The sequence below is a fragment of the Oncorhynchus gorbuscha genome, unplaced genomic scaffold (assembly GCF_021184085.1).
Source record: "Oncorhynchus gorbuscha isolate QuinsamMale2020 ecotype Even-year unplaced genomic scaffold, OgorEven_v1.0 Un_scaffold_3341, whole genome shotgun sequence".
NCBI classification, from domain to species: Eukaryota; Metazoa; Chordata; class Actinopteri; order Salmoniformes; family Salmonidae; genus Oncorhynchus; species Oncorhynchus gorbuscha.
In genome coordinates this window covers 33,204-50,848 of record NW_025747604.1, presented here as the reverse complement: position 1 = coordinate 50,848, position 17,645 = coordinate 33,204, and the positions used below count along the sequence as shown (strand labels likewise).

Below are 17,645 nucleotides of genomic sequence, written 5' to 3'. Positions count from 1 at the left end.
AGTCCTGAAACAAGAGTCCTGAAACAAGAGTCCTTAAGTTGAATGCATTCCGTTGTGCCACTGACTAGGTATCCCGTTTCCCTGTCCATCCTGCCTGGTACAGGCTGGCGGTAGTGTAAAGGTGTGGGGAATGTTTTCCTGGCACACGTTTGGTCCCTTGACACCAACTGAGAAACAAACATTTCCAACACCTTGTAGAATCCATGGCCCCTGAAGGATTCAGGCTGTTTGTGGAGGCACAGCGGTGTCATGTTGTCTGGATGTCCTTTGGGTGGGGGACCATTCTTGATACACACAGGAAACTGTTTAGCGTGAAGAACACAGCAGCGTTGCAGTTTTTGACACCAATCGGTGCGCCGGCCATCTACTACCATAGGCACTTAAATATTTAGTCTTGTCATTCACTTTCTGAATGGCACGCATACACAATCCATGCCCAAACATCTATATTTAACCTGTCTCCTCCCGTTCATCTACATTCACAGGAAAACAAATGCTATCTAGAACCTTAAAGGGTTTTTCAACTGTGCCCATAGGAGAACCCTTTGAAGAACCATTTTTGGTTGCAGGTGGAACCCTTTCTAACAGGAACAAAAAGGGTTCTCTTTTGGGGACAGCCGTAGAACCCTTTCTAACAGGAACAAAAAGGGTTCTCTTTTGGGGACAGCCGTAGAACCCTTTCTACCAGGAACAAAAAGGGTTCTCTTTAGGGGACAGCCGTAGAACCCTTTCTACCAGGAACAAAAAGGGTTCTCTTTAGGGGACAGCCGTAGAACCCTTTCTACCAGGAACAAAAAGGGTTCTCTTTGGGGACAGCCGTAGAACCCTTTCTACCAGGAACAAAAAGGGTTCTCTTTTGGGGACAGCCGTAGAACCCTTTCTACCAGGAACAAAAAGGGTTCTCTTTAGGGGACAGCCGTAGAACCCTTTCTACCAGGAACAAAAAGGGTTCTCTTTTGGGGACAGCCGTAGAACCCTTTCTACCAGGAACAAAAAGGGTTCTCTTTTAGGGACAGCCGTAGAACCCTTTCTACCAGGAACAAAAAGGGTTCTCTTTTGGGGACAGCCGTAGAACCCTTTCTACCAGGAACAAAAAGGGTTCTCTCTAGGGGACAGCCGTAGAACCCTTTCTACCAGGAACAAAAAGGGTTCTCTCTAGGGGACAGCCAGAGAACCCTTTTGGAACAAAAAGGGTTCTTTTGATTGAAGTGGATTTACCAGGAACAAGTGGGTTCTCAATAAGGGACATAGATTTCACCTGGAACAAAAATTCACCTGGTCAGTCTTTCTACCAGGAAAGAAAAGGTGTTCTTAATTTTTGGACACCAGTATAGATAGATAGATAGTAATTTAGTGATATCCTGCTGAGACAGCCAGAGAACTTTGGAACCCTTTTTCTGATTGAAGTGGATTTAACAAGTGACATCAATAAGGGATCATAGATTTCACCTGGATTCACCTGGTCAGTCTGTCCTGGAAAGAGCAGGTGTTCTTAATGTTTTGCCTCAGTATAGATAGATAGATAGTCTTCCTGCTTAGTCTAGATAGGCCGAGCAAAAATACACAGAGCTGCCCTCAGAAAAGCTGTCTGGCTAGTCTTCCTGCCCTGCCTGTCTGGGCTCCTCAGCTGCCTGTCTGTCTTCCTGCCCTGCCTGTCTGGTCTTCCTGCTCTTCTGTCTGTCTTCCCTGCCCTGGCCTGTCTTCCTGCTTCCTGCCCTGTCTGGCCGTCTTCCTGCCCTGCCTGCCTGTCTGGCCGTCTTCCTGCCCTGCCTGCCTGTCTGGCCGTCTTCCTGCCCTGCTTGTCTGTCTGTCTTCCTGCTCGTCTGTCTGTCTTCCTGCCTGTCTTCCTGCCTGTCTTCCTGCCCTGCCTGTCTTCCTGATTGTCTGTCTGTCTTCCTGCCTGTCTTCCTGCCCTGCCTGTCTGTCTGTCTTCCTGCACTGCCTGTCTATATGCCTGTCAGTCTGCCTGCCTGCCTGTCTGTCTTCCTGCCCTGCCTGTCTGTCTTCCTGCCCTGCCTGTCTGTCTGCCTACCTTCCATGCCTGTCTGTCTGCCTACCTTCCATGCCTGTCTTCCTGCCCTGCCTGTCTGTCTGCCTGCGTTCCCGTCTTCCAGCCCTGCCTGTCTGTCAGTCTGCCTACCTGTCTGTCTGTATGCCTGTCTGCCTACCCTGCCTACCTGTCTTCCTGCCTGTCTGCCTACCTGTCTTCCTGCCTGTCTGTCTGCCTACCCTGCCTGTCTGTCTGCCTACCCTGCCTGTCTGCCTACGTTCCCGTCTTCCTGCCCTGCCTGTCTGTCTGCCTACCCTGCCTGTCTGTTATAAGGATATTGTAACAGGGTTAAATAAGCTTCCACATGATACTAAAACATGTCATTTCAATGTGTTTGTATTGATGTTGTTGATGTTGGTTGAATGTAAGCTTCTCAAGTCTATAAAGGTGCATCGGAAAACCTGTACAGTGACAAGTGAAACAGCAGACACCAATAGTTTTCCAAATCTATAATAATGGTTTTATTTCTAATTCATTATAGAGAAATGATAATGATTCATGTGAAATGAATGAGTGCATTGATAAAGAAGCCTAATGGCAACCTGGCAAATGTAACCACAGTTATACAGACACACACGATCTCCGGTACAATCGTAATACCAATTTGTAGTCGCTCTGGATAAGAGCGTCTGCTAAATGACTTAAATGTAAATGTAATACACATCTCCCCATTAGGTCTATCTGACTCACCATCCCCATTATGAAAGACCTATCGATGTCTGAATATCCTGGAGGAATATGCCTACCTGTGGTTGGCGCGCGTACAGATGTGTTGACGTCAATGAGAACGTATCGTTCTATTTAAACCGTGTCAACGAAATGATCCCAATCAGACAGATTTGATCGTTTTACACCAAATCGTATAATCCATCAGAAAATAAATCCAACGGTCACCTCGAGATCTCATTCGGTTCTGTCTGGCAACCTGTTTGTCTCAGTGTCATATCGACGTTGGCGATGAATACATTTATAATAAACGTACACACACACAAACACACGGCCTAATACATGTTGTGATGATCATATTTCAAAACACTTGCACAGACAGGAGCTTCCTTCGATCAAATATCCTCCAAATTCTCATTCATCATCATCATCATTATCCGTGGATGTCGTTAACCGACAGATGGACTTACCTCATCTCTGTCCCCCTGCCCGAACTGAAGCCCCAAATCCACAAAATGTTGGACCCGAATATAACCATCAGCATCCTCATCACACACGTCGAAAACCTCCTTGAGCTTTTTCAGGAACCCTAGAAGCTGTTCTTGGTCGGGGAAGACGTTTCCTTCCATCTTAAGAGTTCGGTTTGTCAGTTAACGTCGTTATTGAACGGACTTTGTTTGAATTGGTCCTGTATTCGCCATCATTCCGGTTGCTGTTCTCCGCTCGGTTGGTGCTGTGACATCAGCAGCATCCCGTTACCGACCGGGAAGGACCACTGATCGACGGGCGGCGGGTAGAGACGATAAATGGCAACGATTCACGATCATGAAGGGGGGGGGGAAGAAAAAAAATCGACTTACGTAAACATCTGCCCATGAACGTGTTTTTAAACTGTCAGGTCAGGTGTTTTTATGTTATGATACTGAGAAAGATACAATTTAATGTTATTATGATACCATCTCGCTCCTTGATTATTTTCCAACCATAGGACTATTGAACAGAAAATTGTTAAAAGTTAATCATTACTATAAATCAATGTAAAATAAAATGGTGATATTTGAAAAAGTAAAAACAGAACTAAATATGACACGTTTTCCAACCGCCAATGTATGTATTGTCCTTGTACACGCGCCAGCTCCATGGTTACCCTGAATAGCTACTTTACGTTCCGTTAAATGATAACTACCGGAACTATGGGATAGCTTAAGAAACCCCACCTATCCGGTCCATAGGATATCCAACTTTATTATCTTACAAACAAGTTTTTTTTAAATTCAAGATGGGACATTCACAGTTATATCAATGTGTAAAAAAAAAAAAAAAGTAAAGAGACCAAATATTAAATAACATTTGAAGGTAGTTATGCAACCAACCCTGTGCCCTCCCTTCCACAATACTACATTACAAGATGTTTAAGTGGGTCATTAAAATGGTGCTCATCACACCCAGAACTAAAACTAATCAATAGCTTTAATCCAGACTTTGATTAGCTGAATCCAAGGTTCTGGTCAATTTCATTTTAACTCGTGTCTACTGAGGAAATAAACTGAAACACAAAACTATTGCATTTAACAAATCTCCATAAAAGAAACATCCTGAATTAGTTGAGTCAACCACATGTTGACAGTAAGACTGGGATAAGGGGTTTGGTAAGGTAAAATAGCTACCAGTATATAGCTCTTCATCAGAGAGACTGTAGAATCAACCACATGTTGACAGTAAGGCTGGTTTCCCAGACCCAGATTAAGGCTCTACTCCTGAACTAAACATAATCATAGTAAATGGAACATCTCCAGCTTAATCTGGGTTCAGGGTAAACTGTCTATGGAGGTGTCAGAACAAGCCCCAGTCCATCCAACCAGAAACGGACTGGCCATGGGGAAGATCCGGCAAATGCCAGATTTGGGCTGGTCCATCTTTAACTTAGTCTAAATTGGGGTTGTGTGCTGAATTATTATAATTTGGCCAATAGTGGGGAACTCGAGTGGGGGAAATGCCAGTGTGTTAGAAATGCCTGGTCCAAATCGACCAAGAACGTCCATCTTGTTCCTCAGCTCAAATTCCCAACAACTAGCCTGGGTTCCAGCAGTGAGTCCCAACGTTCAGTCACCTGCAGAGAGAGAGAAAGACACTGAAATGAGATTCTATTCAATTCCTATGGGAGTGACATCACAAACACATCCCCATGGCAACCGGAAAACCACAACATTCTGAATTCTGCACATACAGCTGTTTTATTGGAAAGTATTTAACCCCATTATGCCTGGTTTAAAGTCTCCCAACAGGTTTCTCTTTCAACTAAACGATTATAAGGGACATTCATTGGACAATGACCAGCTTCCCTCAACATGTGGGTGATGTGGTTAAACTGCAGTCAGGGACAATAGAGGGGGTCAAGCTCATCCATACAGTGTCACACAGCCAGTATAGAGTGAGAAGAGAACTGCTTAGTGAAGAGAGGATGGTCAATGGAACCAAAACATTCAAAGGTTAAGCCCCCCCCAGAGTGTTAAGCCACCCCCCCCAGAGTGTTAAGCCACCCCCCCCCAGAGTGTTAAGCCACCCCCCCCCAGAGAGTTAAGCCACCCCCCCCCAGAGAGTTAAGCCACCCCCCAGAGAGTTAAGCCACCCCCAGAGTTAAGCCACCCCCAGAGAGTTAAGCCACCCCCCAGAGAGTTAAGCCACCCCCCAGAGTGTTAAGCCACCCCCAGAGTGTTAAGCCACCCCCAGACCCTGGCTCTGACATACAATCTGATAATTACATTATTGTAGAAATGAAGTCTAAATTGTGATGAATGTGTGCAGATCAATTGTGCTGCAGGATCAGTGCATATAGGCAGGGTCTGTGAAATAACACTGTACAGTAACAGTATTTGTCTTACCCAGGAGCCCCGGGACACAGCGTACTCCACCCTGATTCTATTGGTTTTATTCATGTATATATAAACCACCCCCAGTAACAGTATTTTATGTCTTACCCAGAGGAGCCCCAGGGACACAGCGTACTCCACCCTGATTCTATTGGGGGTATTCATGTATATATAAACGTACAGTAACAGTATTTTATGTCTTACCCAGGAGCCCCGGGACACAGCGTACTCCACCCTGATTCTATTGGGGGTATTCATGTATATATAAACGTACAGTAACAGTATTTTATGTCTTACCCAGGAGCCCCGGGACACAGCGTACTCCACCCTGATTCTATTGGGGGTATTCATGTATATATAAACGTACAGTAACAGTATTTGTCTTACCCAGGAGCCCCGGGACACAGCGTACTCCACCCTGATTCTATTGGGGGTATTCATGTATATATAAACGTACAGTAACAGTATTTTATGTCTTACCCAGGAGCCCCGGGACACAGCGTACTCCACCCTGATTCTATTGGTTTTATTCATGTATATATAAACGTACAGTAACAGTATTTTATGTCTTACCCAGGAGCCCCGGGACACAGCGTACTCCACCCTGATTCTATTGGGGGTATTCATGTATATATAAACGTACAGTAACAGTATTTTATGTCTTACCCTGGAGCCCCGGGACACAGCGTACTCCACACTCTCTGATCCGTGGGGGTATTCTGATACACCAGGTCAAACTTTTTGGCTCCACCGGCGCTGAGGGGCAGACAGACATGTTAAGGTTGGTCCATCTTGGTACGGTCCAATGACAGGTAGTGCCAGGCAGACAATGACAGGTAGTGCCAGGTGAGGGGCAGACAATGACAGGTAGTGCCAGGTGAGGGGCAGACAATGACAGGTAGTGCCAAGGTGAGGGGCAGACAATGACAGGTAGTGCCAAGGTGAGGGGCAGACAATGACAGGTAGTGCCAGGTTGGGCAGACATCAGGGTGCCAGGTGAGGGGCCAATGACAGGTAGTGCCAGGTGAGGGGCAGACAATGACAGGTAGTGCCAAGGTGAGGGGCAGACAATGACAGGTAGTGCCAGGTGAGGGGCAGACAATGACAGGTAGTGCCAGGTGAGGGGCAGACAATGACAGGTAGTGCCAGGTGAGGGGCAGACAATGACAGGTAGTGCCAGGTGAGGGGCAGACAATGACAGGTAGTGCCAGGTAGGGGGCAGACAGTGACAGGTAGTGCCAGGTGAGGGGCAGACAATGACAGGTAGTGCCAGGAGAGGGGCAGACAATGACAGGTAGTGCCAGGTGAGGGGCAGACAATGACAGGTAGTGCCAGGTAGGGGGCAGACAATGACAGGTAGTGCCAGGTGAGGGGCAGACAATGACAGGTAGTGCCAGGAGAGGGGCAGACAATGACAGGTAGTGCCAGGTGAGGGGCAGACAATGACAGGAAGTGCCAAGGGGCCTTCAGATGGCTGAGGGAAACATCGTCCCGAGTCCCGATTCTCCACCTTCCTCCCAAAGTTACACACTGGAACACTTCTCATCATGGATGTAACAATGGAAGCTCACTCCAGCCAATCATTACATCAATACAATGACAGGAAGCTGTACCAGTGCACTCTGGGAGAAGGGTGGAGTATCGCCATTCAACAGTTACTTCATTTCCCCCCATTCATTTAAACTGTTAAGTGAGGGATCTTCATCCTACCTTGATAAGCAGAGAGCAGTCATCCGTTTGGTCTTACCTTGATAAGCAGAGAGCAGTCATCCGTTTGGTCTTACCTTGATAAGCAGAGAGCAGTCATCCGTTTGGTCTTACCTTGATGAGCAGAGAGCAGTCATCCGTTTGGCCTTACCTTGATGAGCAGAGAGCAGTCATCCGTTTGGTCTTACCTTCATAAGCAGAGAGCAGTCATCCGTTTGGTCTTACTTTGATGAGCAGAGGGCAGTCATCCGTTTGGCCTTACCTTGATAAGTAGAGAGCAGTCATCCGTTTGGCCTTACCTTGATGAGCAGAGAGCAGTCATCCGTTTGGTCTTACCTTGATAAGTAGAGAGCAGCTCTAGCTCAATTTGTTTGGTGCTGTGGTCAAAATGAATGATTTTCCCCTCCTGATAGACAAACAGGGAGACACACAGTGAGAAAGAACATTACCCAAATGAAACCGATTATATATTTAAATATGTAGCATATAAACATTTCTTCCCACAAGCATTTAGTCCTTAGTTCAGGACATAACTTAAGAAAAAAGTGCTGTCCACCTACGGTTAGAGAAAACAGTTCCTAACCGTGTTCAGACAGCTGTTTCTCCTCAAGTTATACCAGACAGAGAGAGAAAACCGTTCCTAACCGTGTTCAGACAGCTGTTTCCCCTCAAGTTATACCAGACAGAGAGAAAACAGTTCCTAACCGTGTTCAGACAGCTGTTTCTCCTCAAGTTATACCAGACAGAGAGAGAAAACAGTTCCTAACCGTGTTCAGACAGCTGTTTCTCCTCAAGTTATACCAGACAGAGAGAAAACAGTTCCTAACCGTGTTCAGACAGCTGTTTCTCCTCAAGTTATACGAGACAGAGGAGAGAGAGAAAACTATTTTTACTTACTTTATACTCAGACACCTCTGGTGTGTAGTTCTCTGTCAGCTCCAGTAGCTGTGAACACACACAAACATACACGACAGAGTGATAATGAGTTACATGGAGGTGTGTAGCACCTTAGCAACACACAACTCTACAGTCGTCTCTCACTGTTCTTCTATGTTAATTAAAGAGGTTTTATTCACATGGAAAACAGAGGGACTTACAGTGGTAAGAAAAAGGCATGTGAACCCTTTGGAATTACCTGGACTTCTGCATAAATTGGTCATCACATTTGACCTGATCTTCATCTAAGTTACAACAATAGACAAGCACAGTGCGCTTAAACTATTAACACACAAATGAGTGTATTTTTCTTGTCTATGTTGAATACATCATTTGAACATTCACAATGTAGGTTGGAAAAAGTATGTGAACCCCGAGGCTAATGACTTCTCCAAAAGCTAATTGGAGTCAGGAGTCGGCTAACCTGGAGTCCAAACAATGAGACGAGATTGGAGATGTTGGTTAGAGCTGGCCCGCCCCATAAAAACACTGACAAAATTTGAGTTTGCTATTCACAAGAAGACCTAAGATTAAGAATGATTGATTTGCATAAAGCTGGAAAGGGTTAAACAGTATCTGTAAAAGCCTTGATGTTCATCAGTCCACGGCAAGACAAATGGTCTATAAAATGGAGAAAGTTCTTCACTGTTGCTACTCTCCCTAGGAGTGGCCGTCCTGCAAAGACGACTGTGAAATATTCTGTGGACAGATGAAACTAAAGTTGAGTTGTTTGGAACAGACATTACTATGTGGAGAAAAAAAGCCCAGCACACATCACAACCTCATCCCATCTGTAAAGTATAGTGGAGGGAGCATCAAGGTTTGGGGCTGCTTTGTTGCCTCAGGGCCTGGACAGTTTGCTATCGTCGGCAGAAAATTGAATTCCCAAGTTTATCAAGACATTTTGCAGGAGAATGTAAGGCTCTCTGTACGGCAATTGAAGCTCAACAGAAGTTGGGTGATGAAACAGGACAACGACCCCAAACACAGAAGTAAATCAACAACAGAATGGCTTCAACAGAAGAAAATAAGCCTTCTGGAGCGGCCCGGCCAGAGTCCCGACCTTCTGGAGCGGCCCGGCCAGAGTCCCGACCTTCTGGAGCGGCCCGGCCAGAGTCCCGACCTTCTGGAGCGGCCCGGCCAGAGTCCCGACCTTCTGGAGCGGCCCGGCCAGAGTCCCGACCTTCTGGAGCGGCCCGGTCAGAGTCCCGACCTTCTGGAGCGGCCCGGTCAGAGTCCCGACCTTCTGGAGCGGCCCGGTCAGAGTCCCGACCTTCTGGAGCGGCCCGGTCAGAGTCCCGACCTTCTGGAGCGGCCCGGTCAGAGTCCCGACCCTCTGGAGCGGCCCGGTCAGAGTCCCGACCTTCTGGAGCGGCCCGGTCAGAGTCCCGACCTTCTGGAGCGGCCCGGTCAGAGTCCCGACCTTCTGGAGCGGCCCGGTCAGAGTCCCGACCTTCTGGAGCGGCCCGGTCAGAGTCCCGACCTCTGGAGCGGCCCGGTCAGAGTCCCGACCTTCTGAGCGGCCCGGTCAGAGTCCCGACCTTCTGGAGCGGCCCGGTCAGAGTCCCGACCTTCTGGAGCGGCCCGGTCAGAGTCCCGACCTTCTGGAGCGGCCCGGTCAGAGTCCCGACCTTCTGGAGCGGCCCGGTCAGAGTCCCGACCTTCTGGAGCGGCCCGGTCAGAGTCCCACCTTCTGGAGCGGCCCGGTCAGAGTCCCGACCTCTGGAGCGGTCCGGTCAGAGTCCCGACCTTCTGGAGCGGTCCGGTCAGAGTCCCGACCTTCTGGAGCGGTCCGGTCAGAGTCCCGACCTTCTGGAGCGGTCCAGTCAGAGTCCCGACCTTCTGGAGCGGTCCAGTCAGAGTCCCGACCTTCTGGAGCGGTCCAGTCAGAGTCCCGACCTTCTGGAGCGGTCCAGTCAGAGTCCCGACCTTCTGGAGCGGTCCAGTCAGAGTCCCGACCTTCTGGAGCGGTCCAGTCAGAGTCCCGACCTTCTGGAGCGGTCCAGTCAGAGTCCCGACCTTCTGGAGCGGTCCAGTCAGAGTCCCGACCTTCTGGAGCGGTCCAGTCAGAGTCCCGACCTTCTGGAGCGGTCCAGTCAGAGTCCCGACCTTCTGGAGCGGTCCAGTCAGAGTCCCGACCTTCTGGAGCGGTCCAGTCAGAGTCCCGACCCTCTGGAGCGGTCCAGTCAGAGTCCCGACCTTCTGGAGCGGTCCAGTCAGAGTCCCGACCTTCTGGAGCGGTCCAGTCAGAGTCCCGACCTTCTGGAGCGGTCCAGTCAGAGTCCCGACCTTCTGGAGCGGTCCAGTCAGAGTCCCGACCTCTGGAGCGGTCCAGTCAGAGTCCCGACCTTCTGGAGCGGTCCAGTCAGAGTCCCGACCTTCTGGAGCGGTCCAGTCAGAGTCCCGACCTCTGGAGCGGTCCAGTCAGAGTCCCGACCTTCTGGAGCGGTCCAGTCAGAGTCCCGACCTTCTGGAGCGGTCCAGTCAGAGTCCCGACCTTCTGGAGCGGTCCAGTCAGAGTCCCGACCTTCTGGAGCGGTCCAGTCAGAGTCCCGACCTTCTGGAGCGGTCCAGTCAGAGTCCCGACCTTCTGGAGCGGTCCAGTCAGAGTCCCGACCTTCTGGAGCGGTCCAGTCAGAGTCCCGACCTTCTGGAGCGGTCCAGTCAGAGTCCTGACCTTCTGGAGCGGTCCAGTCAGAGTCCCGACCTTCTGGAGCGGTCCAGTCAGAGTCCCGACCTTCTGGAGCGGTCCAGTCAGAGTCCTGACCTTCTGGTCTGGCCCAGTCAAGAGTCCTGACCTTCTGGTCTGGCCCAGTCAAGAGTCCTGACCTTCTGGTCTGGCCCAGTCAGAGTCCTGACCTCAACCTGATTGAGATGCTGTGGCATGACCTCAAGAGAGCGGTTTACACCAGACATCCCTTGAACATTGCTGAACTGAAGCAATTTTGTAAAGAGGAATGGTCCAAAATTCCTCCTGACCGTTGTGCAGGTCTGACCTACAACTACAGGAAACATTTAGTTGAGGTTATTGTTGTGGGGAGGGTCAACCAGTTATTAAATCAAGGCTTCACAACCCTGCGCCGTGCACCAGACAACCCTTGAACATTGCTGAACCGTGCGGTTTTACACAAAGAGGAATGGTCCGTTTAAAACCCTGCGCTGTGTTGTGCAGGTCTGACCTACAACTACAGGAAACATTTAGTTGCGCCGTTATTTGTGACAAGGCGGTGCGCCAGTTATTAAATCCAAGGCTTCACATACCCTGCGCTGCGGCGCTTTACAACCCTGCACTGTGCCCGTTTACAACCCTGCACTGTGCCCGTTTACAACCCTGCACTGTGCCCGTTTACAACCCTGCACTGTGCCCGTTTACAACCCTGCACTGTGCGCCGTTTACAACCCTGCACTGTGCGCCGTTTACAACCCTGCACTGTGCCCGTTTACAACCCTGCACTGTGCATGTTTACAACCCTGCGCTGTGCGCATGTTTACAACCCTGCACTGTGCATGTTTACACAACCCTGCACTGTGCATGTTTACAACCCTGCACTGTGCATGTTTACAACCCTGCGCTGTGCATGTTTACAACCCTGCACTGTGCATGTTTACACAACCCTGCGTTTACGTGCATGTTTACACAAGTGGGTTCAAGAAAGACTTGAAAACCTACACAAGTTGTTTTGTACACAAGTAGCTTTAAGCAGCAGACTGTCTATTGTTGTGACTGCGGTGAAGATCAGACAAATGATGAATGGATGCAGAAATCCAGGTCATTCCAAAGGCTTCACATACTTTCTCTTGCCATTGTACATCAGCAGCATCTTTAACTCTTTCCCTCCTCGACCAGGGAGAGTCGACTGAATTAGTACAGCTAGGAGTTTCCTGGTCACATGACCTGAGCAGGAAGAAGGCTCCAGTGTCTGAATGGAGTGATGCTATACACTAACTATGGTCTTCTTTCTACCAGTACACTAAGGCCCTTCCAGTTGAACCGCTGGGAACCAGTGGTACGTGTTACTGAGTGGACCACCCTGGTTAAATAAAGACACATGACCTGAGTGAAGGTAAAACGCATTGCTTCCATTTGAACCCAGTGTATCAGACTGAGCTGTGTGGCGAGTACGGAACCGCCAGCAGGTCTACAAGAGGTGGGTTACCTCGAGGGTCGGTCTACGAGAGGTGGGTTACGTCGAGGGACGGTCTACGAGAGGTGGGTTACGTCGAGGGTCGGTCTACGAGAGGTGGGTTACCTCGAGGGTCGGTCTACGAGAGGTGGGTTACCTCGAGGGTCGGTCTACGAGAGGTGGGTTACCTCGAGGGTCGGTCTACGGGAGGTGGGTTACCTCGAGGGTCGGTCTACGAGAGGTGGGTTACCTCGAGGGTCGGTCTACGAGAGGTGGGTTACCTCGAGGGTCGGTCTACGAGAGGTGGGTTACCTCGAGGGTCGGTCTACGAGAGGTGGGTTACCTCGAGGGTCGGTCTACGAGAGGTGGGTTACCTCGAGGGTCGGTCTACGAGAGGTGGGTTACCTCGACGGACGGTCTACGAGAGGTGGGTTACGTCGACGGACGGTCTACGAGGTGGGTTACGTCGACGGACGGTCTACGAGAGGTGGGTTACGTCGACGGACGGTCTCGAGAGGTGGGTCTCGACGGACGGTCAAGAGGTGGGTTACCTCGGACGGTCTACGAGAGGTGGGTTACGACGGACGGTCTACGAGAGGTGGGTTACCGACGGACGGTCTACAAGAGGTGGGTTACCTCGACGGTCTACAAGAGGTGGGTTACCTCGACGGTCTACAAGAGGTGGGTTACGTCGACGGTCTACGAGAGGTGGGTTACCTCGACGGTCTACGAGAGGTGGGTTACCTCGACGGTCTACGAGAGGTGGGTTACCTCGACGGTCTACGAGAGGTAGGTTACCTCGACGGTCTACGAGAGGTGGGTTACCTCGACGGTCTACGAGAGGTGGGTTACCTCGACGGTCTACAAGAGGTGGGTTACCTCGACGGTCTACAAGAGGTGGGTTACCTCGACGGTCTACAAGAGGTGGGTTACCTCGACGGTCTACAAGAGGTGGGTTACCTCGACGGTCTATAAGCGGTGGGTTACCTTGAAGGCGATCTTCTGTCCGTCCTGAGGGGGAGCAGCTAGGAGGGGCATCTCACTGTAGTCCCTCTTGGGGACACTCTCTGATGGGTTCTACAACACACACACCTATAAATGTCATACCTCCCACATCTTCGTTGCAGCAGCAACAGAAGTAGGTTACAGAATGGCACAGGGTCGGTGTCGAGTCCATTTCAATTCAGGAAGTAAACTGAAATGCCAATTCCAGTTCTGTGCTTTTCAATGAGAATTTTTTAAATAAAGAAAAATCTAAATGACTTGAAATGACCAACCCTGGAATACCGTGTAGCAGTCAGTTGACTTACCTGGAACACCACAGAGCTGTTAATCAGGGAGTCCTTCTGGTACGATGGTGGCTGAGGAGTCTGCTGTCGCTGTCCACCTTCATAGTTGAAATAAAACCCTGCATTATCTCCTCCCCTGCCCCGCTATCTTCCCCTCTCCCCCCACGAGGACCCCTGTCCCACCCCCACCTCTACCCCCACCACGAGGACCCCGGTCCCACTCCCCTCTAACCCCCTACCTCCACCACCCCAACTCTGGCCTCCATCCCCTCTACCCCTAACCCCTCTACCCCCACCTCTCTCTGCACCCATAGGGCTTCCCCTGCCTCTCCAGGTGGGTTGTGCTGCCATAGCAGGGACTATCCCCATCCCCAGGCCCGGTTGTTTGATAACCAGCTGGATCTCCTCACTCTACTACTACTACTACTACTACTAGAGCCTGGGCTCTCAGGCCTCCTGTGGGCCTTCTGCACTGCTGGGGTAGAGCCTGGCCCTAGAGCATTAGCTCTCTGGCCAGGCGATACAGAGGTCCTGGGACCTGAGGATGGGAGGCTGGGCCTGGAGTGGGTGGTTTTGTCTCTAGGACCAGCTCCGGAGCCGGTCGGTATGGTGGCAGCAGGTTTGGATAGAGGAGTTTGGTTTTTAACGGGAGGTTGGCCTGTGGTGGCTTTGCTAGAGGCATCGTCACCCGATGAGTCTGAGGAGTCCGAATCAGATGAGGGAGGTGGGCGTGGTTTCTTAACAGGGACACGGGGTTTAACTACAGGGGTGGCTTTAGATGTGACAGGGGGTGTAGAGCTAGCAGAGTGTGATTTGGGGGGTAGTTTCTGCATGGGGGTTTTACTGGGGGCCTCCTCCTCCTCACTACTGCTTTCACTGGAATCAGATGAGTCGTCCATTTCCCCATTCGGGGTCTTTGCTGTGGCTTTACCGTTAACAGATACTACTTTGGCCGATGGAGCCTTCTTGGTGTTTTTGTCCGCTTTGACTATGGTGGGAGAGGGTCCTGTGGACGAGGTGGGAGGGGGTCCTGTGGACGAGGTGTGAGAGGGTCCTGTGGACGAGGTGTGAGAGGGTCCTGTGGACGAGGTGTGAGAGGGTCCTGTGGACGAGGTGTGAGAGGGTCCTGTGGACGAGGCAGTGGTTTTGGTCGCCACCTTCTTATCTTTCTTCTTCTTCTGTTTCTGTTTGTTTTCTTTCCTCCTCTCTTCAACTACAGCCTCGTTGGAATCAGCCTCCTGACTCTCCTTTCTCTTCTTCTTCTTCTTCTTCCACTCTTCACTCACTCGGTTCTGTGTGGGCTCCTCCTCGGCAGCTCTCCTCCTCTTCTTGGACTTCACAACAGATGTGTTCGACTGACTTCCACTTGAAAGGGTCAGGGTGTCCACCTTCACTCTGTCAATCAACACAACACGGAGGGTTGGAACGGTAGATATTCTTAAAGTACTAGGGGTGGTGTGTGTGAAAACATATTGGCCTAGGCTAAGACCAGGCTTGGAGTGCAAACCCTCTATTGTTTTGTTGCTAGCCGGTGTAGCTAGCTACCTAGCTAGGCTGTATAACCAACCCAAATAAATTGAATGAACCAACCACGTGGGTTAGATCACAGACTGAAATCCTTACGAAAGTTAAGAGCGCCATTAGCTCTTGTCCAAGGCACTAGCTCAGGTCTAGATCTAAGCGTGGATCAGACTGGATAAAAACATGTCTGGCTAGGCGTGTGTGTGTGTGTGTGTGTGTGTGTGTGTGTGTGTGTGTGTGTGTGTGTGTGTGTGTGTGTGTGTGTGTGTGTGTGTGTGTGTGTGTGTGTGTGTGTGTGTGTGTGTGTGTGTGTGTGTGTGTGTGTGTCGCACCTGATGCTGTCGTTATCTCGGACGACGTAGATGCTCTCTGTGTGCGGCAGGTAGCAGTCCTCGATGAACAGACTCAAAATGCTCCTGCGACTGAAGTCGAACTTTTCCCTGATCACGCTGGCTATGTCTGCTACCACGCGGCATTTGTTCAGATCCACGAGGACCCAGCACATGCGACAGTCGGATACCGAGGGCGGCGGGTAATCAAAATACAATCGCACCCGTATCACATTGGTATTGGAGGCTGCCATTGTTGCTGTGTAGAAGGAAATCTATCTCACACGCCGTTCAGAAAACTAGTTGCCTGTCTTTTGAAGAGTTGACTCGTTCAGTTACTGCCACCTGTTGGTACGGAAGGGAATTCGCCAGCTAAATATTTCATTCAACTCTCCCTCATACCGGAAGCACTAGCCGGCTCCCACTAGATAACACATCCACAGGGTCAATTATACTCTAAAAGCTTTGGTAGGGGTAGTTGAAAACATTTTAAAAAACACAAGTCCGGTAAAGAGGCAGTCTTTTTCAAAAACGTAAAACCCTTAACAAAAGAACAATTACATGTTTTATGAACAAATAGCCAAACAATTGATGAGCAGAACCTAGTAGTAGGCAACAGTAGGAACCATTTTGGTCAACAACAAAACATTCATTAAGGACATATCTACATACATTTATGTATGTAGACACATAGCTGATGAGGTAGTGCATGTCAGTGTCGTGTGTAAGTTGACTATAGAATGTAAGACTAATGCTTCTAATAAAAAACAAAATCATGGCGTAATGACAGGCAGCCTATGATAAACATATTGGTTGAAAAAAATCAGTAACTCCTCAAACACCTGATTTTATCCCTTCACGTTTTTCCACATTGAGGAACCATCTCCATTCAACTCCAAAATTATATGAAACTTTTCTAGACTCTCTTCAGCGGACAGAGACAGAGACCTCTCTTCAGTGCAAAGAAACCTGTAAATTGTAGTGAAGATGCATGTTTCACGAGCTGTGGTCCTTCCATAATTGTGCAACGCCATGCGTGTTGTTGTGATACACCAGAGTTTTTTGGCGCTTTCAAGACAACTGGGAACTCAACACACACACACAAAAGAAGACAAATAATGTCAGTGATCTTCAGGTCGGAAAGTCAGAGCTCTAGCAAGATGCCTGAGTTTCCGACTTTGAATTCGGAGTTGGATGACCTTTCAAAACTATTTTCCCCCAGTCGGAGCTCGTTCTCCCCTCCCTTTCCCCGAATTGTCTTGAATGCACCGAAGTCTGAGATTTCTGAATTCCCAGTTGTTTTGAATGCAGCATTTCTACCATCGTTCTTATTGTGCGCTAGCTCCCTACGTCATCACTACAAGCACCATTTGATTCACCAGATACTCTACATGCCCACGTTCTGATACACCAAGCACAGAGAGGGTCTGATCGAAAAGCCGATGGAAAGCTAAGTGCCCACCCAGCCGAGCTCAGCGAGGAGAACGAGAGAGAGCAGGGTTGTACACCAAAGTTACATAGCCGAATTCAACACGTACATTCCAAAATGCTGACAAATATTGACATATAAATCGATTACAAATTACATGACCCTCCCCTGGACTAAATACAAGAAAATACTAAACCCTCCCCCATTTTCCTCCATGTAACAATTGCTTAAATTTCGACCGCTACCTAACTAACTAGTTGCTTAGCTGGCCAGTTGCATTCTTATAAATTTGTAAAAAATCGGATTATTCGACCAACTGTAATGTGAAGCTGCTGTTTTCATTCCTCCTATTGGATTGTTACAAAACTTGACTTCCCCATTTCAAAACAAACGCTCTGACTGGAAGCACTGAGGAGCCGAATGTTTCAACACGGCTTAAATGTGCGATTCCCTTTCTTGCCAATAGGCGACAGCAGAGTATACTCTATCTTTGGTAGTAGTAGTTGTAAACACCAAGTGGCAGTGTTTTCAACCAAGCATTTTCATAATGTACATCAGTGGTTCCCAACCTTTTGGTTAATGTACCACCAAGTCCATTTGACTCTGCCCAGAGTACCCCCTCATGCCCATTACTAGTAAGCCTATGGCCTCAGTCTTATCAGGTACACCCTGTGGATAGGCCCATTACCCCCCCGGGGGTTCTGGTACCGCTGGTTAGGAAACA

General features: G+C 49.3%; 1 protein-coding gene across 1 annotated transcript; it reads right to left on the bottom strand.

Moving 5' to 3' along the window:
* Positions 1-4,766: 4,766 nt before the first annotated feature.
* LOC124027534 (coilin-like) lies at positions 4,767-17,322 on the bottom strand. The gene is given in 10 exon segments (XM_046339945.1): positions 4,767-4,826; positions 6,253-6,305; positions 6,338-6,342; positions 7,593-7,699; positions 8,191-8,238; positions 13,341-13,430; positions 13,664-13,773; positions 13,939-14,053; positions 14,056-15,037; positions 15,496-17,322. Coding segments are annotated over 10 exon segments (1,821 nt in total). The 5' UTR covers positions 15,747-17,322.
* Positions 17,323-17,645: the final 323 nt, after the last annotated feature.